The sequence below is a fragment of the Zea mays genome, chromosome 2 (assembly GCF_902167145.1).
Source record: "Zea mays cultivar B73 chromosome 2, Zm-B73-REFERENCE-NAM-5.0, whole genome shotgun sequence".
Classification (NCBI taxonomy): Eukaryota; Viridiplantae; Streptophyta; class Magnoliopsida; order Poales; family Poaceae; genus Zea; species Zea mays.
In genome coordinates this window covers 30,791,612-30,818,122 of record NC_050097.1, presented here as the reverse complement: position 1 = coordinate 30,818,122, position 26,511 = coordinate 30,791,612, and the positions used below count along the sequence as shown (strand labels likewise).

Here is a 26,511-nt window from a genome sequence, read left to right as displayed (position 1 = left end):
GACTGTCCGATGTACACCGGACAGTGTCCGGTGCTCCAAGGAAGGGCGTCTCAGGAACTCGCCAGCTTCGGGAAATCGCATCGGCTGCTCCGCTATAATTCACCGGACATGCCCGGTGTACACCAGACTGTCCGGTGTAACTGCGGGGCAACGGCTACTTCGCGCCAACGGTCACCTGCAACAGCAATTAATGCGCGCCAGAGCGCGCAGAAGTCAGGCACGCCCATGCTGGCGCACCGGACACTCTACAGTGCATGTTCGGTGCGCCACCGGACATCCAGGCGGGCCTAGAAGACAGAGCTCCAACGGTCGGAACCCAACGGCTTTGGTGACGTGGCTGGCGCACCGGACTGTCCGGTGTGCACCGGACTGTCCGGTGCACCATATGACAGTCAGCTCCACCAAACAGCTAGTTTGGTGGTTGGGGCTACAAATACCCCCAACCACCCACCATTCATTGCATCCAAGTTTTCACATTTCCAACCACTTACAAGAGCCAGGCATTCAATTCTAGACACACTCAAGAGATCAAATCCTCTCCCAAATTCCACACAACGCCCTAGTGCTTAGAGAGAGAGAGATTTGCTTGTGTTCTTTCGAGCTCTTGCGCTTGGATTGCTTTCTTCTTTCTTGATTCTTTATTGCGATCAAACTCACTTGTAATTGAGGCAAGAGACACCAATCTTGTGGTGGTCCTTGTGGGAACTTTGTGTTCCAAGTGATTGAGAAGTGAAAGCTCACTCGGTCCGAGGGACCGTTTGAGAGAGGGAAAGGGTTGAAAGAGACCCGGTCTTTGTGACCACCTCAACGGGGAGTAGGTTTGCGAGAACCGAACCTCAGTAAAACAAATCCGCGTGTCACACTCTTTATTTGCTTGCGATTTGTTTTATGCCCTCTCTCGCGGACTCGATTATATTTCTAACGCTAACCCGGCTTGTAGTTGTGACTATTTTTGAGAATTTCAGTTTCGCCCTATTCACCCCCCCTCTAGGCGACTTTCACTTGTTCTCTTTACATATGCAAAAAGAGTCTAACCGTCAAGGAAGGGTCAGCCTTGCCTCGGCAAAGCCCGACCCTCCCTCGGGGGCTAGAAGGGGGGAACCCCCTCTGCGTCAAAATTTTCTCTGGAAAAAGTCTTCCTGCCGGAACATCTTTCGCGCTTTTTGACTACTTCGATAGTGGGATCCTGAAAACGACGGAGTACACGTAAGCGGCAAGGCCGACCGAGCCGAGGGATTCCTACGCCTCCGGGATACGGATACCTCACTCATCACCTTCTGCGATAAGTAACTCTCGCTCGGATAAGCGATTCTGCTGCCGAACAAATCTTAATGCTCAAAAACCTTCCTGGCAGAACGATTTTTCGTGCCTTCTCGACTATATCGATAACAGAATCCTGCGAACGAGTAAGAGTACACGTAAGCGGTAAGGCCGACCGAGCCGAGGGACTCCTACGCCTCCGGGGTACGGATACCTCACTCATCACCTTCCGTGAAAAGTAACTCTCGCTCGGATAAACGGTTCTGCTACCGACGAACAAGTCCTGATACTCGAAACAAGGGGAAAATAAACACAGCTTTACAACACGACGATGATATGTTTGGGCCTCGGTGGCCGCAAAAAACATACGCACACTGCAGACAAACTATTCCTGCAGGTTCGGGCATCAATAGAGGGAGCAGCAGCACCCTCGGCATCGACTCCACCTTCGGCGGAATCCGACCCGGCCTCGGACAGCGACACGGTTGGAGGATCTCCACCTCGAAGGAAGATGTCAGCACCGCGCCTGGGCCATCGCCGCCAGGATCTCCTCCAGGAACCCGACCAGAGCAGACGGCTTGACCGGCCGCTTCGTAGCCTCAGCCAGCTGTCCCCCGAGGACATCAGCCCGGCTCATGGCCTCGGCAGCCCGACTCCAGGGTTGGTCCCGCCAGTGGACGACCTGGCCAGGTTCCAGCCGCCGCTGCTGCGCCTCCTCGGCCTGGGAAGTCCCCTGCTCTTGGGCCGACGAAGCTCCTTCTCGAGCAGACTCCGCCTCTGTCCATGCTGACACCGCTGCCTCTGGCTCCGGCTCATCGTAGAGCGGCCGATGGTTTCTTTAACTAAGCAAGAGAAGCCTCAAGCGGCAAGGCCGACCGAGCCGAGGGACTCCTACGCCTCCAGGATACGGATACCTCACTCGTCACCTTCCGCACAGGGCAACTCACACTTGGTTAAGCGGTCCAGCTAGCCGACAGGCGAGTCCTGGTGCTCGAAATGAGGAAGAAACACGGTATTGCACCCAAAATACCTAGATGTTCAGGCCCCGACAGCCACAATGAACAGACACCGGCACTCAAGGTGCCATTACAAATGGAACTCCGGTTCCACTCCCGCGGGTATGAACAACCTCCGCATCGGAGAGCCTGCGGGACGACAAGCTCCGGGTGGCTCGCCGGCGACCTCTGCAACAGTAGCGATGGTCCCAGGGTGAACGCTACCGCTGGAAGGCTCTCGTTTGCGTCCCCTCGCGGGGGACGAGAACCAGATATTAAAGCCAAAGAGCCGGAGGCCTGGAGCGCAGGTGGCGCCGACGATCTCGTCGGCGGAGAAGCTTTCTCCAGCTGCCACCACCTCAGCACCGGCGGCGGCGTCCACCTGCCCACCAACACCGCACCAGCGAGCGCCGGCCGCCCCAAAGCGCACCGGCAGGTCCTCACTCCCGTCCTCGCCACGAAAACAAGAATGGGACCGTCCCAGAACACGAGTACCGCCCTCGCGGCGTACGACGTGTTGTGAGACCCCCCGGTGCGGCTGGCCACCGTCGCCCGGACAGAGGACGGAATGCTGCACCCTGGATGGGCAGCAGCAGTTCGCCTTCCCCTGCATGGCTGGGGGACGCCTCCTCCGTAGAGCTGGAGGATGGTTTCCACCCCTAGAAGCTGGAGGAAGAAGCGGGACGCCAGCCCACATGAAGGCAGGCCCCTACTCGCCTCGCCCTCCTCCCCAACAAGGATGATGAAGATCCTTGAAGCTGAGGGCAGGGCGGAGGCTGCAGCCCGGCTTGCTTCTCCCCACCATCGAACTGGTGGTCACCGTCTTGGGTGACCATTGGGGAGGGGACACAGACGGGCTGCCTGATGAAAATCCTTGAAGCCGAGCGATGGCTGAAAGGTGCCAACCTCTGCGAAGTTGCGCTCCTCCAACAGCAGCAAGACGAAAGCAACGCGGGCGCTCCCCATCCGGGGGCTCGGAAGGCAGAAGGGCACGATGCATGAGGAGAGTGTGAAGGAGTGGCTACCACCCAGGGGGTCGATCCCTTTTTAAAGGCGACTCTCCCCACTCGCGTCCTCAGGCGTCGCGGACTAAGTCTTCACCAACGCGCTCCAGGGTCCTCCCCCTACGACACGGGGGCTGGGTCCCACACGACATGCAAGTTGGCCTGGGACAGAAGCAGCCAGACCGCCGCACGCAGAGCATGTAACCGCCCGGCAGTTACAAGCACTCCTCCGCCTTCGCCTAAACCAGCAGGTGAAAGGGCGGACCGCCATGCATGTGGCATGCAACTGCACCACGGGGATGCACCCTTTTGACTTCGACACATCCAGCGTGGAGGCCCAGACCCACACGTCATGTAACTGGCGCGCCGGTTGCTACGTGTGAAAAACTACACCGCCACTTGCGCTAGTACCGTGCCTTCTCGACTGTGGAACCGGTGCCGCGGCTCGAGGCAACCCTGCGCATGGCCCAACAGTGCCAACCAAGCACATCGGTCACAGGTCAGTCAGCCGCGGGAAAAGACGCGACGGTCGATATGGCCAAAAGTGGGCCAACAGTAATGGCGGCGGCAGGCGGGCGGAAGCAGCAGTCAAATCGTCTGCAGGCTCACGTCCCCTCCTGGGGCAGCAGGGGAGCCCTCTCCCACGGCATGAAGACGACGCGCCCGTGTTCCGTCCCTCGAACGGCTCGCACAACGGCTGCCCCGCGAACCACTTGTCCCGTCGCATTAACTCCGCGGCAGGGCAGGCGACACCTTTGGCAGGTGAAGCGGGCGACGCTTCACCTCCGCCATAATGACCGCGTCAAAAAATGTGCGCCACATCGTTCAATTTCGTATCCTTTTCCTCTTCCCCTTTCTCTCTCTTGCTACAGGGACCGGGAAAGGGGATACTCCGAAAGGGATCCTTCTCTGCGAAGGAAGCGGGCCCCGAGCCCCCACTACTGATCAGAGGTTCGAAGGCTGGCCCCTCGGAAGGGTTCGACAGCCGCCTCAGAGCACTCGGGCTCCGCGCCCACTACTGGTCAGAGGTTCGAAGGCTGGCCCCTCGGAAGGGTTCGACAGCCGCCTTAGGCCACTCGGGCTCCGCACCCACTATTGATCAGGGGTTCGAAGGCTGGCCCCCCGAAGGGTTCGACAACCGCCTTAGAACACATAGAGCGAGGGATGACTCTGGTACGTCCGATACATGGCCGAGGCTCGGGCTACGCTCCCGAGGTACCCTAGGACATTTCCGAGACCAGCAGGAGCGATTCTGTAACGGAATCCCATCAGAGGGAGGCATCGAGCCCTCGGACCCTATCAAACGGGACCGGGTCCGGCAAATCACCTGCAGGTACTTTTGGAGCGCGCCTCTGGGCCACTAGCCGACCCTCATCGAACGGGGCACGGGCGTCCACTCGGATCACCCGTTAGCAACTCACTGGAGACACCATGTTCGGCGCCCTCCGAGGGCAACATGGCGCTTTCCCCCCCTCCTCCTTGCGGAAAGGCGACGAAGGGGCGTATGATAAAAGCTGAGTCAGTCCTTGACCGTCCTCTCACTCTGTGCAGAGGCTCGGGGGCTGCTCTCGCAAACCCGGCTCCGGCCAAACCGTTGACAGCGTCAACATACCAGCCCGAGAACTCGGAAACTGACCATGCACCCAGGCTACGATCAGATCGCATGAGGGAACAACCAGACCAGCCGAGGCGTCACGAAAGGCACTAAGACCTCGGAGGAGTCAAACCACTCCTCCGAGGCCTCGGGGGCTACACCCGGCGGGTGCGCTCGCGCGCACCCGCCGGAACAGAATGTAACCGAGAAAGGCCGGTCCCCTTGCAAAAAAGTGCGATAAAGCCTCCAAGCGAGTACCAACACTCCCTTTGAGGCTCGGGGGCTACTATCGGGGACCATAATTAGGGGTACCCCCAAGACTCCTAAACTCGGCTGGTAACCACCATCAGCACAAGCTGCAAAGGCCTGATGGGCGCAATTCAGGTTAAGGCTCCGTCCACTCAAGGGACACGATCTCGCCTCGCCCGAGCCCAGCCTCGGGCAGGAACAGTGGACCCAGGCGGAATCACGCCTCACCTGAGGGCCTCCTCAAGCAACGGGCGCACCTTCGATTCGTCCGAGGCCCAGCTCGGGCAGGCTTCGCGGTGAAGCAACCTTGGTCGGGTCGCCACGCCAACCGACCATATCGCAGGAGCATTCAATGCAAGGATCACATGACACCTTATCCTGACGCGCGTTCCTCAGTCGACAGGGCCGAAATGACCGCAGTCATTTCGCCCCTCCATTGACAAACCTGACAGGAAAACAACGTCGTCTGCCCTGCTCCGACTGTTGTGCCACTCGCCAGGGTGAGGCTGACAGCAGCCAAGTCCAGCCTCAAGCGTCATAGGAAGCTCCGCCTCGCCCGACCCCAGGGCTCGGACTCAACCTCGACCCCGGAAGACGGTCTCCGCCTCGCCCGACCCCAGGGCTCGGACTCAACCTCGACCCCGGAAGACGGTCTCCGCCTCGCCCGACCCCAGGGCTCGGACTCAACCTCGACCCCGGAAGACGGTCTCCGCCTCGCCCGACCCCGGGGCTCGGACTCAGCCTCGACCTCGGAGGAGTCACCGCCTCGCCCGACCTTGGGCTCGGACCGACCACGTTACAAGGGGGTACATCATTACCCTACCCCTAGCTAGCTCAGGCTACGGGGAACAAGACCGGCGTCCCATCTGGCTCGCCCTGGTAAACAAGTAATGATGGCACCCCGCGTGCTCCCATGACGACGGCGGTTCTCAGCCTCCTACGGAAGCAAGGAGACATCAGCAAGGACCCGACAGCCCCGACAACTGTGCTTCTACAGGGCTCAAACGCTCCTCCGACGGCCACAACATCACATGAACAGGGCACTAACACCTCTCCAACAGCCACGTCAGCATGTCAATAGGGCTCTGGCTCCTCTCTGCTAGACACGTTAGCATATTGCTACACCCCCATTGTACACCTGGGCCCTCTCCTTACATCTATAAAAGGAAGGTCCATGGCCCTCGTACGAGAGGTTGGCCGCGCGGGAGGACGGGCTGACAGACAGGCTCTCTCTCTTTCTCTCCCTCGCGAACGCTTGTAACCCCCTACTGCAAGCGCATCCGCCCTAGGCGCAGGACAACACGAGTCGCGGTTCCCTTCCCCCCCCCCCCTTGTGTTCCGTCTCGCGCCGACCCATCTGGGCTGGGATACGCAGCGACAATTTACTCGTTGGTCCAGGGACCCCCGGGGTCGAAACGCCGACAAGTACTACTAGTAGCAATATTGTATCACTGTGTAACAACACTAACGAGACTATATTCTCTAAACCGATCATAATAATATGCACAAGTCACCGCGAAAGTGAAAACATACAAGAAACACATACAGCGCGATTGGTTGCTACGTTCGCTTGGACCAGACTCCCACCAGCCTGTTCCACCAGGGAAGCTTCCTCCTGGCATCTCCGCGCGTGCAGATGGAGGGGTAGAAAAATGCCGCGTCTGCACCAGTGCGTGCAGGCTACGTCCATGCGATGCAAGCTACCAGTCATGTACACATACACAGTCAACGCACCATGCGAGCATGGGCGCAATAGTCCGGCCAACCAATCACGTAGATAGTGCAAAGATCTAAAAGGCAGAAAAGATATGTGATTTTCCTAACCCACTATAGCATACAATGTCAGTGCTTTCGCAACAGCTAGATTATGAAACTAGCCATTATTGTACGTGGCATCTGATACATGTGTCAAATCGTACACATCTGGTGAATATAATCCGGAGATATATAGTTTGTACATCTCTCTGAGTATCTTGTCTAGTGCCATGTCGGTGGCACACCTGAAACATTCGGTGAGTATTAGGCCTCTCAAATACAGATCACTATTTGGTGGTATAAAATGTGTGAGACCACTTTTGCAAGCTCTCCGAGTGCCCTGTTCGGTGCACCTCATATGTTACACACCCGACACAGTGTAACTCTCATGCAGTACAAGGGCACACTCATCCGAAGTTTACTGCAACCTAACTTAAAAAGCACATGTTAGTCATAACAATTTTATGTTATCATTAGTCACTAAAACTAAATTAATGAGTAAATGCAGAGAGAAGCATGCTTGAAACCAAACACAGCCCAAAAGAACAATTTCCCTGAGTCAAAAAGCGTGTTGCATGCTGTGTTTGCTGTGCCGCCGTGCGCTATCCTCGGTCCTTATGCATCGCGGGCGCACTTGCACGGGCAAAGGAAGGCGGCACACGGCGTGCAGTGCAGGTCAGGTCCACCACCCTATCCGCCAGCCGTGCAGCTACTCAGCACCAGCGAAGCAAAGCTGCACGCTGCGTCGTCGTCGTGATCGGCTGCAGAACATGGCATTGTACACTTGTACGCATCTGACAACACACCGTGAGCGATTAGCATACGGTAGTACGCCGTGCTCTTATCAGCGATTAGCATACGGTAGTACGCCGTGCTCTTATCTTCCACGCTTGCAAACAAATGGTCTGGCGGATTTGGACTTGGCAACCGAGTTGCTTTTTGCCCTCATGCATGCATGCTGGTAATAGCGAGCGAGTGATTTGTTTAATTAGCTCTTCATGAGCATCTTGGAAACTTCCAAATGACGTAGCCCTGTTTGTCAGTTCGTCGGTCAAAGCATTCTTTTCGAGCCCTGTGAGCTGTACGTGGCACTTGATTGTTATTTGCATCTTGTATAAAGTTCTTTTATATATAGACAGAGAGAGGTATAACAGAAATCCTGTGCTTCCAATAGTTAAAGAAAGTCCAGGCCGATCACTCTTGCAACTTGGTTCAACTCAGCACGTCGACTGAACCAGGATGTCGGTTGTGTCATCCGTCCCACGTCTGTGCGCGCAAAAAAAGGAATGCATGCATGATTCAAACATGTTCCCTTGCATACGCGTAAATTTAGGAGAGATATGGGTTACGGTTTCTATTTTTAAATGCTTTATTTCCTCCATAAATTTAGGATCGCTGCAACAGCCATGCAACTAAACTCGTAAGGACCATTTTATGATATATATACTGCTACTAAATATGCTACCCTGCGTAGATAATTATGCAATTCGGTATACTGCGTAAAAATCTGTTACCAGCTACATGCACACGAATTTATGATGGAAATAATGTGCACTGAAAGGAAATGAATTGCACGCATAGAAACAAAAAATCGTATTTAATGTTTTATTTCCTTCATAAATATAGGAAATCTCCAACAGCCATGCAGCTAAACATATTAGATCTAGTTTATGATATATATACTGATACAAATTATACTACACGGTGTAGATATTTATGTAATTCGTTACACTGCGTAAAAAATCTGGCATGTTGTTCACTGGTGGACGCATCTCTAGGTTGGAGCGTAATAACCTTAAGTTTTGAGCATAAAATCCCTCAATTATAAGCGTAAATACCGAGTCAATGTGAGAGGTTGATAGCTCTAGTCAATTGTTATTACGATCCTATTTTTTGGCAGATTCGAAAAATATGGCAGCCGCATGCATGCGGTTTCTATTTTTATACAGATCCAAAAAATATGGCAAAATGCATGCATTGGTCAAACACGTTCCCTTACATGCGCGTAAATTTAGGAAAGATATGTGTGGCGGTTTCTATTTTTAAATGATTTATTTTCTCTATAAATTTAGGATCGCTGCAACAGTCATGCAGCTAGACTCGTAATGACCATTTTATGATATATACTAATACTAAATATGCTACATTGTGAGATAATTATGCAATTCGGTGTACTGCATAAAAATCTGTTACCAACTGCATGCGCACAAATTTATGATGGAAAGAATATGCAATGAAAGGAAATGAATTGCATGCCTAGAAACAAAAAAATGTATTTAATGTTTTATTTTATTCATAAATATAGGATCCCTCTAATAGTCATGCAGCTAAACACATTAGAACTAGTTTATGATATATACTGATACAAATTATACTACACGGTGCAGGTATTTATGCAATTCGTTACACTGCGTAAGAAATCTGGCATGTTGTTCACTGGTGGACGCATATCCGGGAGTAGCGTAAAAACCTTAAGTTTTGAGCATAAAATCTCTCAATTATAAGCTTAAATACCGAGTCAATGTGAGAGGTTGATAACTCTAGTAGGTTGTTATTACGATCCTATTTTTATGGTAGATTTGAAAAACATGGCAGCCGCATGCATGCGATTTCTATTTTTATACAGATCCAAAAATTATGGCAAAATCGTGGGAGTTTCCATTGCATGCGCGCAAATTACGAACATCATAAATCAAGGAATTGCCTTTACAATGTGCATGCAAAAAATATGCATGCAGTAAACTGATATACAAACTCTATGTCAAGCATAAAATCGTATAGTTTTTAGCGTAAATAATACATGTGGTAGGCATAAAACACAATAATCGAAAAGAAAACACGAATCGAAGGAGGTAGTGGTCGGAGGACGTCGTCAATGACACAAGCACAAATGTAGGTCGTCACTAGAGATGGCAATGGGGACCCGATCCCCGATTCCCGGTGGGGAATTCCTCCATTAGGGGATGGGGATGGGGAAGAAACTTCCCCCGCGGGGATATAAACGGGGAAAATTTAACCCCCGACGGGTAAACGGGGATGGGGACGGGGAAGCATTCTCCATCCCCGTTCCCCGCGGGGACCCGTTAAACTTACACGTGACTATATTTTTTTGTACTAGTTAACGACAAAAATAAATAATTACCTTATCAAGAGACCACTAATTGTACAAATCTGTTCATTTTGATGTATGCATAATGATTTCTTATATCTGACAATGTGTATAAGTGACAATATTTAACATTAATAGCAAAGTACGTATGTCTTAATTGTAATTTAAACGGGGATATGGGGATCCCCGTTGGGGATTTATCCCCGCGGGGAACGGGGATGGGGAAGAAATGTTCCCCGCAAGCGTTTGTAGGGATCCCCGCGGGGAAGTTTTTCGTCGCGGGGACGGGGATGGAGAGCTATTCCCCAGCGGGGAATTCCCCGTTGCCATCCCTAGTCGTCACTCGAGCCGCCCAAACTGCGCCGAATCGAAGGATGTCACGCGCGATCATCGCTGCGCGCATCTCGCGCCTTCCATGACGCCGCTCGCTCGAACCTCGCGCCTCATGCGTCACCGTCGCTACTCGCACGTCGACGGGCGCCGCTTGCTCGCCGGCCTTGGAAGTGCCACCTCCTCAGGGCCTCGGGGACGGTGCCGCTTGCCTGCACAGGGGCCCGCTGTCGTTCGCCCTCTGGATCGGGGAGCCGCCGCCACCGACCTGGGAACCACCGCCACTACTTCGGATCGAGGAACCTCCGCCACCGCGCGTCGAGGTCATAGAGCTGCGGCCACCGACTGGGGGTCCACCGCCGCGGCACGCTCTGGGGCAACCGCCGTCGCTAATGAACCGGGGTGGAGCGTAAAAAACTGAAGCCTATCACTCCGGGTCCTGTTTTATAGACGTCTGGATCTAGTCCGGCTCGACCGGATTGCACCGTCCGACTTAAACTTTCTCTAGTTATTGGAAGGTCATAGCTCTTCCGCTTCCGTAGGATTTTCTAGGAGACGTCCTGACGCCGATTAAAGCCACTTGTGTTTTAGTACGTCAGAGGTCCTAAACTGAACACTACGGCAGAACAGCCAAAACGGAGAGGGCTTTCCCAGCGTATTGCTGTACACCAATATGACCGCTCCCGCTTGCAACGTTTAAATAGTTAAAAATGATTATGTACAAAAAGAACACATATATTTATGTTTGAAACCCGTATTCACACCACCTAACCAATAAAACACATATATTTTTTATATTTTATATTCTTCAGCAAAAATGAAAATCGATATTACGTGCGGGCACTTTGCTAGTTGGTATTGTGTTCGTTGTGATGCACTAGGAATCTCCGAACGGAAGTTGTCTGCTGCAAGACGATTCCGTATTGGGTTCTAGTGGCCATAAATCGCCCTAAGATTCCTAGCTTGTCGCAGTGGATAGTGGATGTGGATCCGAACTGATGGCGACTTGCACTTGCAGCTGTAGCCGCCGTGGCTGCTCCCGGGCTCGTCCTTCCTTCCCTTCTTAGATTTTCGTACCTCTTTGTTTCACATCACGTGGTGAGATTCATCCAGACGGGTGGAACAAATGTACGCATTACAAATATAGGCCATTAGTTTCCAGTTTGTCGTAAACCAATCTTTTGCTCTCTCTCACACACACTCTCATTACCATAATCTTAAATACAAAGTGTTTTGTTTGACGAAACGTCAATGTGGTGTTGTCAAAATCTCAACAACTGTACTCAGTACCCACCTCGATAAATATATCTTGCTCATCTGCACAGATGGAGTTTGTGCAGAGAAAGAACTCACATCCACGTTTTACAGAAAAAAGCGTTATGGATGCCGCACAAATGAAAACGGTCGGAAACGGTATTTATTCGGTAATCAGTTTTTTCTTTGATTGCGAATAAATAGGATATAGAATATACAATACAAATTTGTATTCTTGTTTTTAACATCCAGCTTGTTAAGATTCATAAAAGGTAAACCTTAAATTCATTCTACATTTTCTCAAATAATAGATATAAACTTCGGTATGGATTCGGAAACAAATTCGGTAATTTTTTCAACTTTTTGTGTTGTAGAGAGCAAATAATACATAAAACAACTTATATAATATTTTATTCACATTTGTACTAATGTGCTTGATAACATAAGAAAAGATCAACATCAAATTTTATACATTTCTATTTTAAAATACTAAATTTGTTCTAACAGTTCGGATTACCACTTTCATCCCTACGCACAATACGTGTAGTGTAGAGGAGGCGCGGATAGGAACAAAAGCCAAACACAACCAACCCTCGCGGCTGCGGCTGCGGCTGCGTGGCGGTGCAGGAGCGCACGTGACAACTGGTGGTCAGGAAACAGGCGCGCTGGCCAAGGGCAGAGGCAGATGGCCCGCTTGCTCGGGGTCGGACCGTCGGAGGCACCTAACTTTTTTCTTTTTGCAATTTAGCCTTTTTTCAGTTTTATTTTCATAAATGTAACCTTTATAGTTTTATTTCAAAAAATGAACTTTACGTCAGCGTCAATACTATTGACGTCTAGTTCTTAAACGTGGCAATAATGTTGGTGATGACCTGACGCCTACATGGCAGGGGTAGGCGCCAAGATCTGTGTCATTATAGATCTTGGTGCCTACTCATGTGTGCTTATAAAATAGACGTCGGTTCTATTCCCTCCATATCGTTTTTCTCCTCTTCACTACGACAAACATTCCTTACTAGTGTCAAGGTACTTTTCTTGATTTGTCTCAATTATTTTGTTCAATCTATTGGTCGTTGGTGGCACGATAATCTCCATTATTTTACTATATTTTTTCTTTATTGGAGATCCTCTATCATTTTTGTAGATGTATGTATTCGACTAATTTTTAAACTCCATATTATTTGATAGTAGGATGTCTAGGCGTGGTAAATTTGTCAAACAAAGGTAAGCGCTGTATAGACTGTACCATCTAATCGAAACAGTTTGTATAACGGTACTTATTAAAATTTAGGAAGGTTCCGTTGACCAGTACTGCATTCGACCCGCTGCCTTTAGCCCTTTACCAAGGGGTGTTTCAGTGCCTATGTCGGTACCCTGAATCAGGGGCACCCCTTACTATAGTATGAAGGCACGGTGCCCGTGCGGCAACCTCTAGCCGCGCGGTGAACAACACCCGACCCCACCACGTGGACGGCTCCAGGGGCACCACGTGGCCAGAAAAGATGATATATCCTAGGATGCAATCAGTTGGACCGGACGAGGAAGCACCGGACCCCTGTACGCACAGCCTGGACCCCCGAATACGGTCCGGGACTCCCAAGTAAGCGTGCCGGGTCCCTTGGATAGGGTCCGGATCCCTCAGAGTAAGGTCTGGGCCACCCATAACGAGGTCCCGGGACAGGGGATACCCTGGCCTAAGCAAGGGTCCGGTACTGACACGTGTCCAGGCTTTATCCTGTGCGCTTGTGCTCCCCGCTCAGGCAGAGACCCGATGCTGCCACGTGGCTTGTTGCCCGTGACGTAAGCCAGCGGGCGGAGCCTGACGTAAGGCCTCTGTGCCGCGCGGTCTCTGCATTTATTGTGGAGAGGACGTGCCGCCTGTCCACCCTGCAGACAGGCGATGTGCCGCCTCAGCATTTATTGTGACCTATCCACTCAGCTGGCAGGCGGCGTCCAGGCCATCCTGCAGGCGGCGTGCCTGTCTAGTCCATTGCCAAACAGTGCGCCCGTGCTGCAAGGTGCACTGTGTCCATCATCACTTATGCGTTGCCAAGGAAGCTACCCCTGCACGCCAATACCACGCAGATCGCGGATATCAGGGTGCAAGAAGATTGCTCCAACAACTCCAAGTATTACAACCATTATATTCCTGGGCCCACATGTCGGGGCTCAGCACCCTTGTACGCGCCCCCCTTGAGCTATAAAAGGGGAGGCATGCAACGTTACAAGGGGACGGACACACTTAGACGGAACGAACTTAGACTTAGACTCTCAGCTCTCAAGCTTTCACAGCAATCCAACACATAGTGGAGTAGGGTATTACGCTCCGGCGGCCCGAACCACTCTAAATCCTCGCGTGTTCCTGAGTTCATCGTTCATCTACCAACAGGCAAAACACTTAAGCCCCCTCCTCATCTTAGGATTTAGGGCGGGTGCACTCCGCCACCCGGCCGGATAATTCCCTCTCCGACATTTGGCGCGCCAGGTAGGGGGCTTGGCATTAGGTTTTTGCTTGTTTCCTTGCTCGGTATGATGGTGCAAATCGTTGAGCACCGCGCCGACACTTCGGAGGATTTCGTGGAGGAGGAAGAAGCTGCGTCCTCCGTGCCACGAGTATCCAACCTCCCTGTGTCTAGGGCTGCTGTTGTGCACGCTATGCGGCAGCACACGCCTGCACAGGCGTCCTGGACTCCGTCAAGGGTGGCGCCACCACGGCCAGAGAATTACTGCGCCACCCTCCAAGCTCCACGGCCTCGTCAGGGGCCATGAAGCAGTGGCGCGACGACGTCGACCGGCTGCTCGGCATGGCGCATTCCACCTCGACCAGGTCCAAGCCTCGGTCATCCCGGCGCCAACGTGAGGCGACGACGTCTGTGCGCTCACCCTCAGTAAGGGGCGCGCAGACCGACGACCTCCGGGCAGAACTCAACCGCAGGCGTGCGGGAGAGGACGCCTGAATCTCTTTAGAGAGGGCGCGCGAGCGCCGGCAAAACATCGAGGGTCGCAACCTCGATCAAGACTTCGTTGCGGTAGCACCACAGGCCCCAATAGGCACCCGGTCCCAAGCGGGTGTCCCCTTGGCCGGCGTGGGCTGCGCCGCTCTCGCGGATCATCTCCGCGCGGTGTCATGGCCATCCAAGTTCCGGCCGCACCTACCAGAAAAGTACGACGGTACGTCAAACTCGTCGGAATTCCTGCAGGTGTACGTCACCGCTATCACAGCAGCAGGTGGAAACATCGCTGTGATGGTGACATATTTTCATGTCGCCTTGTCTGGGCCTGCCCGGACTTGGCTCATGAACCTCGCCCCAGGGTCAATCTACTCCTGGGAAGAGCTCTGCGCGCGGTTCGTTGCGAACTTCGCCAACGCTTACCAGCAACACGGTGTGGAGGCCCACCTCCACGCAGTGAGGCAGGAGCCCGGGGAGACTCTCCGGACGTTCATCTCCTGCTTCACCAAGGTGCGAGGTACTATACCTCGCATTTCCGATGCTTCCATCATCACGGTCTTCCGCAAGGGAGTACGTGATGAAAAAATGTTGGAGAAGTTGGCCACACATGACGTGGAAACTGTCTCCACACTCTTCGCTCTGGCCAACAAGTGCGCCAGAGCCGCCGAGGGCCGTGCATGGCACTCGGCCCCGCAGACTGGGGTTATCCAGACGGGTGGCTCGGGTACCGTCCCCAGGGACGGTAAAAAGAAAAAGAAGAAGGACCGCGACCACCAGAAGCCACGGTCCACCGCTCTAGTCGTCGCAGCCGCGACTGGGGACCGAGGCGACCGCAACAAACGCCCACGACCGCAGAAGGGTAACAGCGGCTCATGCCCTGTGCACCCCAACGGTCTCCATAGCGCCGCGGAGTGTCGTGAGATCATCGACCTCGTGAAACGCGTCAGCGAGCGACGTGAGTAGTCTTCCAAGGACGGCTCCCCACCTCGTCGCCGACCTGGCAAGGAAAGGGTCGACGACAACGAGGTGGCCGCGGCTGAACGGGGCCTCGGGTATCAGTCACCCGAGGGGGACCTGAAGGATGTCTTCGCCGGAGACTCCTACTCCGGTGGCGACAACTAGATGGACCCCCGGAGGGACCTCGTACTCCCCGGTCTATGGGGCCGAAGCCTACCTTCCCCCGGAAACCCTTCTGGACCCCCCACGGGTCCAGGCTTCTGACAAGTCCATATAGAAATGGCTACAACACGAGGACGAGGACTCCATCATCAAACGCAGATGGGAACCCAGGGTCGGGACCTAGTCCTACGGCAAGTACCAAACCAAGAAGGGCTCCGCAACTCTCCCCCGACTAAGAAGGACCCTTCAAGGTGATGGGAATACGCCGACCCGGGGGTGACTATCTTGCTACGACTGAAGGAGTACCTCTTCCTGACCACTGGAGCATCTCTGTAAGTTCTATCTATAGGAGCAAGTCTGAGGGGTCGAAGTTTTCTCCCTTTTGTAACTAGATAACGCATACGTGTACGCCAGCCCGGTGAGGTCCGCCCTCATAAGGGCGGCCTGTTGGTCTGCACCCATGCATGACAGGTTATAAAGAAAAGATTTACCCCCTCAGATGTGCCTCTATGATAGTTTTATCGTACTGCTCCATGGTCTTACCTTGCAGTTTACTGGATGTTATTTTATCTAACCCACCCAAACAGTTCCCATCCCATCAGACATGATGACATCCGAATTGAACAGACATGCTTGCAGTTTAGGACCTCTCTGCAAAAGCAGGAGGGCCCGACAGCCTGGGGGCCGGTTCTAAAGAATGGGAGCCCGTTCCATGGGGTGGTCCGGAGCCTGTGTGGCCGCTTAGCCTGGTCCCGTACCCGAAAGCCTGCACACTCCACCACTCCGTGACGGGTACCCTAGTATTTGGAGCTATAAGTCATGTGGGTCCGGCAACCTGGGGTCCGGAACTAGAGAATGGGCACTTTGTCTCCTGGGGTGGTCCGCAGACGTGTAGCCGCTCAGCCTGGTCCCGTACCGTGGGCCTGCACGCTCCACCACTCTGTGACGGGTGTCCTAGTATCTAGAACCACCATCCAGGGGGTCCGGACGCACAACTTGGCTTCCCAGACTAGACCCTGCAGGCCCCGAGCATGTATCAAAGGATGGCTAGTGTCAGATGGCGGGTCCTGCGGGTGTACTACTAATGCTCCCTAGCCGAAGTTGTGTGCAGGCCCAGGTCCCAGTCGAGGCTACCTCCTGGGGGCATTGCCAACTCTTTCTTAGGTATGCTGGTCTACAGCCTCGACAAATCAAGCCTACATCCCAGGGGGGGCAGGTACCAAGGAGGAATCGGTTACACCACACACAACAAGGACAAGTGGTACACAGATAAGTGCTAATACTGCTTGATAAATAGTACTCAAAAGTACCTTACAAAAAGCAAAAGTATTACATTCGCCTTCAAGCGGAGTCCTAGATCCATCTCTACTCTACAGGTATGAACTACCTCCACACTAGTAGGGTCGCGTGGGTAGCTAGCTCCGAGCGGCTCGCCAGCGGCGACGACCACCTCTGCACCGACGGCTCGACAGCGGCGGCGGCCACCTCTGCTCCGAGCGGCTCGCCAGCGGAGGCGACCACCTCTGCACCGACGGCTTGCCAGTGGCGGCAACCACCTCTGCGCCGAGCAGCCTCCCCAGCGGTGGCGACCACCTCAGCGTGCGCGCCATGGCGAAGAGGCCCTCGCCCCTGCCCTCCTACGGGGGTGAGGACAAGACCATCCAAGCCATGGAGTTGGGAGCACGGCGGCACGCGGTGCTTGCGGCCTGGCCGAGACCGCGTACCCGAAGTTCGCCTCCTTCACAAGGCTGGTGATCATCCTTTTCCTCCGAATGCTGGAGGAAGAGGCGAATCATCAGCCCATGTGGGAGGCGGAGCCGCGGCTCAGCTCGCTGTCCACCACTGCGAGGCTGATGAACATCCTTGAAGCCAAGCACCGGTGGAAGAGCGCCGCTCCCACAAGGCCGCGCACCTCCAGCAGAGGAAAGACATGACCGGCAGCACCAACCCGCTGGGGAGGGCAAAAGGCACGAACTCTCCAGCGGCAAGTTCACCGGGGTGGATGGCGCCGGCGCAAATCCTTCCGCCGAACGCCGGCATCCCATCCAAGCAGGCGGTATACCATGTCAAGCACTCACTCAGTCTGGGCACGCTCGGGATGAACTTACAAGGCCATGGCAAACTACAACAACGCAAAGCAGAGACCTTGAAGGCAAAGGGGCGCAGAGAGCTCGGAGGCGAGAGGACACCGTGAGTGGGAGAGAAGCAAGGCATGGCTGTTACTCGAGGGATGAACCCTTCTTTAAAGGCAGACTCCCCCGCTCCCGCCTCGAAACGTCGTGAACAGTCTCCCCCGATGCACACCGGGGTATCCATCCTATGACACGGGGGCCCGGTCCCACAAGTCATACAGCTGGCGCGCTGTTCTTCGAGTGCGAAGAAGGCGAACCGCCGCACAAGGAGCATGCCACCGCCCGCGGTAGTGCGCCCCTCCATCTTCGCCGCGACCAATGGTCAAGAAGGCGAACCGCCGCACAAGGAGCGTGCTACCGCCCCACGGTAGTGCGCCCCCTCGTCTTCGCCCAACCAGCGGTCCAACCCCTGGCATGGGGGCCCAGGCCCACATGTCATGCACCTGGCGCGCCGGTTTCTGTGTGCGGAGAAGGCAAACCGACGCGTGAAGAGCGCGCCACCGCCTGCGGTAGTGCGCCTCTTCGCCTCCGCCAAAACCAACAGCCCAGTCCCTGGCACAAGGGCCCAGGCTCACGAGTCATCCTCCTTGGGTGCCGGTTCCTGGGTGCAGAGAAGTCGCACCGCCGCTCGCGCCAGTAGCGCGCCTCCTCGGGGCCGCCACAGAAGACTGAGAAGGTGAATTTTCAAAACCAATGCAGCGGTATCGAGGCACCCCACGCATGGCCCAGCGAAACCATCAAGTACGGAAGTCACGGGTCAGTCAGCCGCGGGGACAGGCGTGACAGTTGGCGTGAACAAGTAGTAATTACAGCAAGCGCGCGAAAGCAGCGTGCCAATCGCCAATCAAACTTTGGCCCCACCTGTAGGCTCATTCCCTCCCCTGAGGCGGGCTCGGGGGGCCACTGTCGGTACCCTGAATCAGGGGTACCCCTTACTACAGTATGAAGGCACGGTGCCCGTGCAGCAATCTCTAGCCGCACGGTGAACAACACCCGACCCCACCACGTGGACGGCTCCAGGGGCACCACGTGGCCAGAAAAGATGATATATCCCAGGATGCAATCAGTTGGACCAGACGAGGAAGCACCGGACCCCTATACGCACAGCGCAGACCCCCGAATACGGTCCGAGACTCCCAAGTAAGCGTGCCGAGTCCCTTGGATGGGGTCCGGATCCCTCCGAGTAAGGTTCGGGCCACCCATAATGAGGTCCCGAGACAGGGGATACCCTGGCCTAAGCAAGGGTCCGGTACTGACACGTGCCCAGGCTTTATCCCGTGCGCTTGCGCTCTCCGCTCAGGCGGAGACCCGATGCTGGCACGTGGCTTGTTGCCTGTGACGACGTAAGCCAGCGGGTGAAGCCTGACGTAAGGCCTTTGGGCCGCGCGGTCTCTGCATTTATTGCGGAGAGGACGCGCCGCCTATCCACCCTGCAGACAGGCGATGTGCCGCCTCAGCATTTATTGTGACCTGTCCACTCAGCCGGCAGGCGGCGTCCATGCCATCCTGCAGGCGGCGTGCCTGTCTAGTCCATTGCCAAACAGTGCGCCCGTGCTGTAAGGTGCACTGTGTCCATCATCACTTATGCGTTGCCAGGGAAGCTACCCCTGCACGCCAATACCACGCAGATCGCGGATGTCAGGGTGCAAGAAGATTGCTCCAGCAACTCCAAGTATTACAACCATTATATTCCCGGGCCCACATGTCGGGGCTCAGCACCCTTGTACGCGCCCCCTTGAGCTATAAAATGGGAGGCATGCAACGTTACAAGGGGACAGACACACTTAGACAGACCGAACTTAGACTTAGACTCTCAGCTGTCAAGCTTTCACAGCAATCCAACACACAGTGGAGTAGGGTATTACGCTCCGGCGGCCCGAACCACTCTAAATCCTCGCGTGTTCCTGAGTTCATCGTTTATCTACCAACAGGTAAAACGCTTAAGCCCCCTCCTCATCTTAGGATTTAGGGCGGGTGCACTTCGCCTCCCGGCCGGAGAATTCCCTCTTCGACAGCTTATTTGTTTTTCGGTGATCCTTGCAAGGTTGCTAAGTCAGATGAAGAAGACACTTATGGGCAGAGGTATTGGATGTGTGCTAACTATGCTTTTTGAGCCGACGATTGCTCAACGTCAGATCAATTCAACGGTGAGAATAATTGCTTAAACATGTAACCGTTTTCATACGAAGTAATTCTACTAACCATTGAATGTTTTGTAGACTCCTCCATCGCTCTGTAATTTTGAGCAGTGGACCTACACATAAATCTCTGAGAAAGATAAAAAATGGATGGAGAATCTTAAGAAGTGGGATGCAGAGGACAAGGAGTGGGTAGATAAGAAACAAGAGGAGCTTGCGACGGAGCAACAACATATCTAAGAGAAGGAAATGAGACGTGTCACTGATTACAGAGAGGAGAGGGAGAAGAAGCTTGAGCGTGCACGTCGTGCAAAGGAGGCAATGGAGGAGAACCCGAATGCTTTCTGGAAGGGAAAGTGGCCCCACTGCACTCAGTAGTGAGCAATCATTTCTGATGTTTAAGTCTCAAAAAATATTATGTAGTAATACACTTTTTTAGACTCCATAAGAACTCGATTTTATGGTTATATTTTTTGCATTATTAAGTATTTTAGATTTTGTGTCTGTTGGGGTCTGCTTCGTCACCGAAGGTCCCATAAGAAGAAACACCTTCAGAAGATAGACACAAAGCCGAAGCTATCAATCAGAAGGCTTCGTAGTATATTTCCAAAGACACCGACTTAAAGATGAAATGACCAATCGACCCATGATAATTTGTATTATGATTGTAGACCTTTGTAAAGGGCATGAATGTAATTCCCCACAGGCTGCGTCCTATGCCTATAAATAGATGAACAGTACCCCTGTACTGTTCACGCTATCATGTAATTGCTCGCGCGCCATACTTGGATTTTTGCCTTCTGTCAAGCCGAAGGTATAAACGTAATTAAACATTATATTTAATATCCAAGTTTATATAATGATAATATATGAATAACATTATATGTCTGTTCATATAGCCTTTCATGTTTCATATGTTTCATCTTTCATTATCTTATAACCGTGATGATGAAGGTACGTCCTTCATGACCTTCGTCCGAAGATCGTTATATCCTAAGGGAAATAATGCTTCGAAGGACGAAGGACTTTAACATTTAACACTTTGTGTTGCCTTGTTCTTGATTCATAGCATTTGAGAACAAGTCACCAACAGTGTCTACTCATATTTTAGTTTGGTACTCAAAGTAACAAATTGTTGACTAAAAACAATTGATACAGAAGACTTAAAGCAACTGATACAGAGGTACACAAGACTAGTGCTCCTACATTCTTAGTAGTGCTCCCACATTCCGAATTGTGTGGAGCCTTCTCCATAGTATCCTCCCAATGGTTGGTGTGGCTGCGGTGGAGGGCGGGTGGACCAGCATTTGTGTTGTGACAAGGGCACGAACAATATAGATCGGGGCATAGTTGCACTTGTGAACCATCTCCATTGTTGTTGTCTCCATCTTCCTCCTCCTTGTTTGTCATGCTTACTTCCCTCTCTAGATCGAATATCATTTCTTGTAGGTAGGATATGTATTGCGCATGCGGAAAAATAGGGCGAGGATCTACCCACCGAGTGAACCCACACTTTTCTTGCACCAATGAATGCTATATAAATATGTAAAGTTAGTTTTACTGAACTATAAAACCATATAAAAACAAAGAAGTAGAAATAATAGTTATGTATGCATAAGGACATCTATAGAAATACCGGCCTCCGTCTATCCCTCCTCGATGAACATTTGCACCAAGCAATCCTCACCATGTACGGGAAGGCGACCGGTGGGGAGGGCGCCAGCGGGGAGGGAGACACCGGGGAGGGCGCCGGTGGGGAAGGTGATGACGCGGTGGCAGATGGTGGCGCGACGACGGAGGCAGGTGCGACGACGGAGGTGCGGCGCGGGGCGGCAGGCTAGACGAAGGCAATGAGAAGAGAAACGAGAGAAAAGTGGGCCCGTTTCGGTTTAAAGGGGTAGGCGCCTGACGCCTACCCCTGTACACGGTGTAGACGCCAAGATCTATGGCGCCTACCCCTACCACGTAGGTGCCAGGTCACCACCAACACCATCGCCATGTCTAACACCTAGGCGCCAATAACATTGGCGCTGGTGTGTGCTAGCTAGGCGAGGTTTATTTTTTAAAATCAAACTGTAAATAACATACTTTTGTAAATAAAATTTAAAAAGGACTAAATTGCAAAAAAGAAAAAAAAAGTTGGTCGGGGCACCTGCTGTCAGACTGCGCTCGTGGCGGCGCGCCCAGTTCCACTCTCCCAGGGCGCCGCCTGCGCCTCTCGTTCTCTATATAAAACACCGCCGCCCCGCGTCCGCGAAGGCCAAGGTTCTCAGCACGGCGCGCGGCCCGCCTCCCCACCGGTCTCGCTCTCGCAGTCCCTCGACCGCTCGTCCCGGCAGAGCAGGTAGGTCGTTTCATCCTCGCATCCCGGTGCGCGACCCTGCCCTCACCTGTTTCACCTGTCGTCTTTTGTGCCGCGCCTCGAGATGATATTATTGTCTACGGGGGAATTGCCGAATTGGCTGGCCCCGTGGTCTTTCGCGTGCCCGCCGGAGTCATCTTCTCTGGGTGAAACGAGTCAAGTATTCACGGCCTCACGGGGGGACGGGGAGCGACTCCATTGTTGGGTGGGACGGGGAGCGACTCCATTGTTGGGTGGGACGGGGAGCGATTGATGGCAGTGTCGTTTCCCCGTGCGCAGCGCCTCCTTCCACCGCCGCGTTCTTGGAGCCATGCTCGCATCGCTGCGGGCGCCGGGATCTCTCTGTCGCTTTGTGGCTCCGTCCACTTTTGATGGACTCCTGGCGAAATGCGTGAGCGTGACACGGCGCCACGCCACGCCACGCCACGCCACGCGACGCGACGCGACGCGACACGACACGACACCCAGAGCTCCGTGGTAGCTGGGCGGCGGATAGAGTTGAGTTGAGTTGAGTTGTGTGTGCTTCGGCTCCGTCCCTGCCGTGTGCCGTCGTGTCTCTGAGTGGCTCCGGACGCTTCTTTGTTTCGGGTGAAAAGGCGACATCGTCCTCTTGCTTTACCCCCCTTTTCACCTCTGATCTGCCGTGTAGGAGCTGAGTTGCCAGTGAAGGACCACAAGACCATTTTTTACTTTCCTTCATATCTTGACAGAGGCAGCCTTTAGGCCATACGAAGCTGTACTGTCCAAGGATGTGACGAAACACCCACACACCAGTCCATCGCCCGTTCCGTGAGCTTCCACAGGTCTATTTCACCCATCCGTCATCCTAACAAAGGACTACTCTCTCTCGTCCTCGTCCCGCCTCGCAGTCGCAGCACGATGGTGACCAACGTGGTGGACCTCCGGTCGGACACGGTCACCAAGCCGTCCGACGCCATGCGCGCCGCCATGGCCGCGGCCGACGTCGACGACGACGTCCTGGGCGCTGACCCCACCGCGCGCCGCTTCGAGGCGGAGATGGCCGCGCTCCTGGGCAAGGAGGCGGCGCTGTTCGTGCCCTCGGGCACCATGGCCAACCTCGTCTCCGTCCTCGCGCACTGCGACGTCCGCGGCAGCGAGGTCATCCTCGGGGACGCCTCCCACATCCACGTCTACGAGAACGGCGGCATCTCCACCCTCGGCGGCGTGCACCCCAGGACCGTGCCCAACAACCCCGACGGCACCATGGACCTCGCCAGGATCGTCGACGCCATCAGGAACCCCGACGGGGCGCTGCTGTACCCGACGACCAGGCTCATCTGCCTGGAGAACACGCATGCCAAGTGAGTCGCATAGCACGACTTCAAATTAAACTGACGCGAAGTCAGGCCGCACGTGTATATTTTTTACTTGTAAATACTCTTCGTTCTGCAGTTCTGGTGGGAAATGCTTGTCTGTAGAGTACACAGACAAGGTTGGCGAAATTGCCGTGAACCACGGCTTGAAGCTTCACATCGATGGAGCTCGTATTTTCAATGCCTCTGTGGTAAGCACCTGAACACACACACACACACTCCCAGTCGCAGGGACACCTGCTTACGAAATACATTTCCATGCTTCAGGCACTGGGAGTTCCTGTACATAGACTTGTAAAAGCTGCCGACTCAGTTTCGGTACGTTCTCAAGTCGCTGGGTTCTGCGGTCAATTCGCAACAGGCATGCGTATGAAATGACCGACCTTCAGGTAGTAACATATGCGGGCGGTGATTCTACTCATTTCTCTGAAACATTATGCGCAGGTATGCCTATCTAAAGGGTTAGGCGCACCCATCGGATCAGTTGTTGTTGGTTCAGAGGCCTTCATCGACAAGGTTTGGTCGACTTCTCTGTTTCAAGTCTAAACTGCAGAGACCATGCTGCAGTGGGAATCTGAAAACATTACCACCCTTTTCAGGCTAGAATTCTTAGGAAGACCCTAGGCGGTGGGATGAGGCAGGTTGGAGTTCTTTGTGCCGCTGCTTATGTTGCTGTTCGTGACACCGTGGGAAAGCTTGCGGATGATCACAGGAAGGCTAAAGCCTTGGCAGGTTTCAAAAATTTAGTAGTATTTTCTTTCTTTCTTTCTTTTGAGTCCAACTTCACTTCATTTTTGTTGTGCACAGTTCACAAGCACTGAACAGCCCCTCTGCTTTGAAACACCTTCACTAATACATGCATATCCAAGATTTCCTATTGTATATAACCTCTTTTCGTTATTCTACTAATAAAGTTTCAGCAAAACTTTTGTCGCACCTCCCCCCACCCACAAAAAAAAAACATGCATACAAGGAAAACAAACACTGCTCGTTTCATGGTATTTCTAGAAAAGAAACCAGATCCTTGTTAGACTGAATTCCTGAACCCGTAACTATGTTTTTTTTTCCTCAGAGGGCCTGAAGAAAATTAAACAGCTTACGGTGGATTCGTCTTCAGTCGAGACCAATATGGTCAGTGTCAATGATGAAGCGCTATATTTTCCTTATTTTCCACAATGTAAACCGGAAAGGTCCAGCATATGACATTCCTTTACTTTGTATAAGGTGTTCTTCGATATCGTGGATCCACGCATTTCACCGAGCAAGCTATGCCAAGTCTTGGAACAGCGCAATGTTCTTGCAATGCCAGCAAGTTCAAAAAGGTGAAACTCCATTCCTTTTGCCCCCATTACAAGATGAAGCTCCATTCTTCGGTCTCCTTTTTCAATTATAGAAAACATTCATTGGAGGTGACCGATAAATGGGATCTGAATTCTGTCGGTGATATGGTTTCTTTTGACCAAAATTTGGGAAAGGAACTGTCAATTTGCAAGAAAACCATATAGATTCTCTCCAAACAAGTTAACATAAAAAACCTACACATAACATAACTTTGAGTGAATATCAAACTCCATTGGTAAACACAGTCCCAAATTTTACAACAAACAGACCTTTAAATATTGCAAGCTACTGGGTTGATTGGTTGGCAGGCAAATCATATCACATAGCAAGTCAGAACCTTAATCTAAACACCTGCAGTAGTATCTTTAATGAAGGGCACATCCAAGGTTAGCTATCCATATTGAGCTTTGTGCTTCGTATCATGCAGTGTCAGGTTCGTCATCCATTACCAGATTTCAGACAGCGATGTTCAATATGCATTGACGTGTGTCGAGGTACGCAAAAAAAAAAAAAAGGAGCCCTGAACTGCTTTCAGTTTTCACTTCGTCAGCGATAGTGTGGACATCATGGTACATATTCCTTGTTTTCAGAAAGCTGTTGAAGAGCTACTGAAGGGCGGTACAAAGTTGGAGCATTTGACGAATGGTACTGCCAAAAACTCATATTGGCACTAGACGTCAGCAGGGTGTCCTGCTTGTTTGTTATCAACGCTAGCTGTTAAAACTCTTCTCTATTAATGAAATAGGGCACACCACTCGTGTGCCCGTTTGATCCAAAAAAAAATCTAGCTGTTAATTTGTAGTCACACCTTTGCCGGATGGCTGTTGCTGTTTACTCTTCACTCGGATGTGTTCGTTCTTGTGCTCTATAGCTTACCTTCTCAGAATTACCTGGTCCGTTTCCGCTTCCTGGTAAGACGGATGCAATGAAGTATTGCAAATGCAGAACATACGTTGCCCAGACAATACAGTTTCTTTAGCTATGTTGCCGCACTGATTACTTATAAGGATAGGAATCTATCAAATGTAGAAATGAGCTAATGGTGGCGTGCTCCAGGTGCGTGCGTTTAGTTGATGGCATGGAATGGAAGACAGCTGCACTGTCAGTCATCACTCATCAATCCCAGCTCAATGTATCGCCTTATGTCTTGTTTGGATATTCGTATGGATTAGATGATATTAGAAAAAATTAAGAAGTTTGACTTGCTTGTAATTTAAACTCATCCAATTCCACTTAATCCACATGGATTGAGAGCTAACCAAGCCCTTACCGGGCCGCTCCATGGTAGACAATGGTTGATATAGCTTTGTTGGAATTGATCTCCACCAGTTAGCCTAACACCTAACGGTGAACTGGGCCTTTAACCTTGCGTCTTGATCGGGGACGTATAGCCCAAGATTAGGTTGGTAGACCCCTGTTGTGCATAGGGGTGACAATAGACTCTAAATTTTACATTATAAAATTTAAGGATCAGATCGGGTTAGAATCGGGCTCTATTTCCATTCATTTTTTAACTAAATTTTATTTAAGGCTCTGTCAATTTGTGAAGAAGCATTTGGATCGCGATCCATTACCAGCCCTATA

The 26,511-nt window shown here is 52.5% G+C and overlaps 1 protein-coding gene across 2 annotated transcripts; it reads left to right on the top strand.

Moving 5' to 3' along the window:
* The first annotated feature begins 21,437 nt into the window (after nucleotides 1-21,437).
* On the top strand, nucleotides 21,438-26,164 carry LOC100274124 (putative threonine aldolase family protein). Of its 2 annotated transcripts, NM_001365814.1 has the most exons (10): nucleotides 22,169-22,234; nucleotides 23,122-23,574; nucleotides 23,666-23,777; nucleotides 23,854-23,904; nucleotides 24,031-24,102; nucleotides 24,186-24,318; nucleotides 24,659-24,717; nucleotides 24,811-24,908; nucleotides 25,355-25,421; nucleotides 25,518-25,701. In NM_001365814.1, exons 2-10 carry the CDS (start codon nucleotides 23,132-23,134, stop codon nucleotides 25,599-25,601), a joined length of 1,119 nt encoding a protein of 372 aa, NP_001352743.1. In that variant the 5' UTR covers nucleotides 22,169-22,234; nucleotides 23,122-23,131; the 3' UTR covers nucleotides 25,602-25,701. The 2 variants fall into 2 exon arrangements, with proteins under 2 accessions (XP_035820548.1, NP_001352743.1); XM_035964655.1 differs by lacking the exon at nucleotides 24,659-24,717 and having other exon boundaries at nucleotides 21,438-23,574; nucleotides 25,518-26,164.
* The last annotated feature ends 347 nt before the right edge of the window (nucleotides 26,165-26,511 follow it).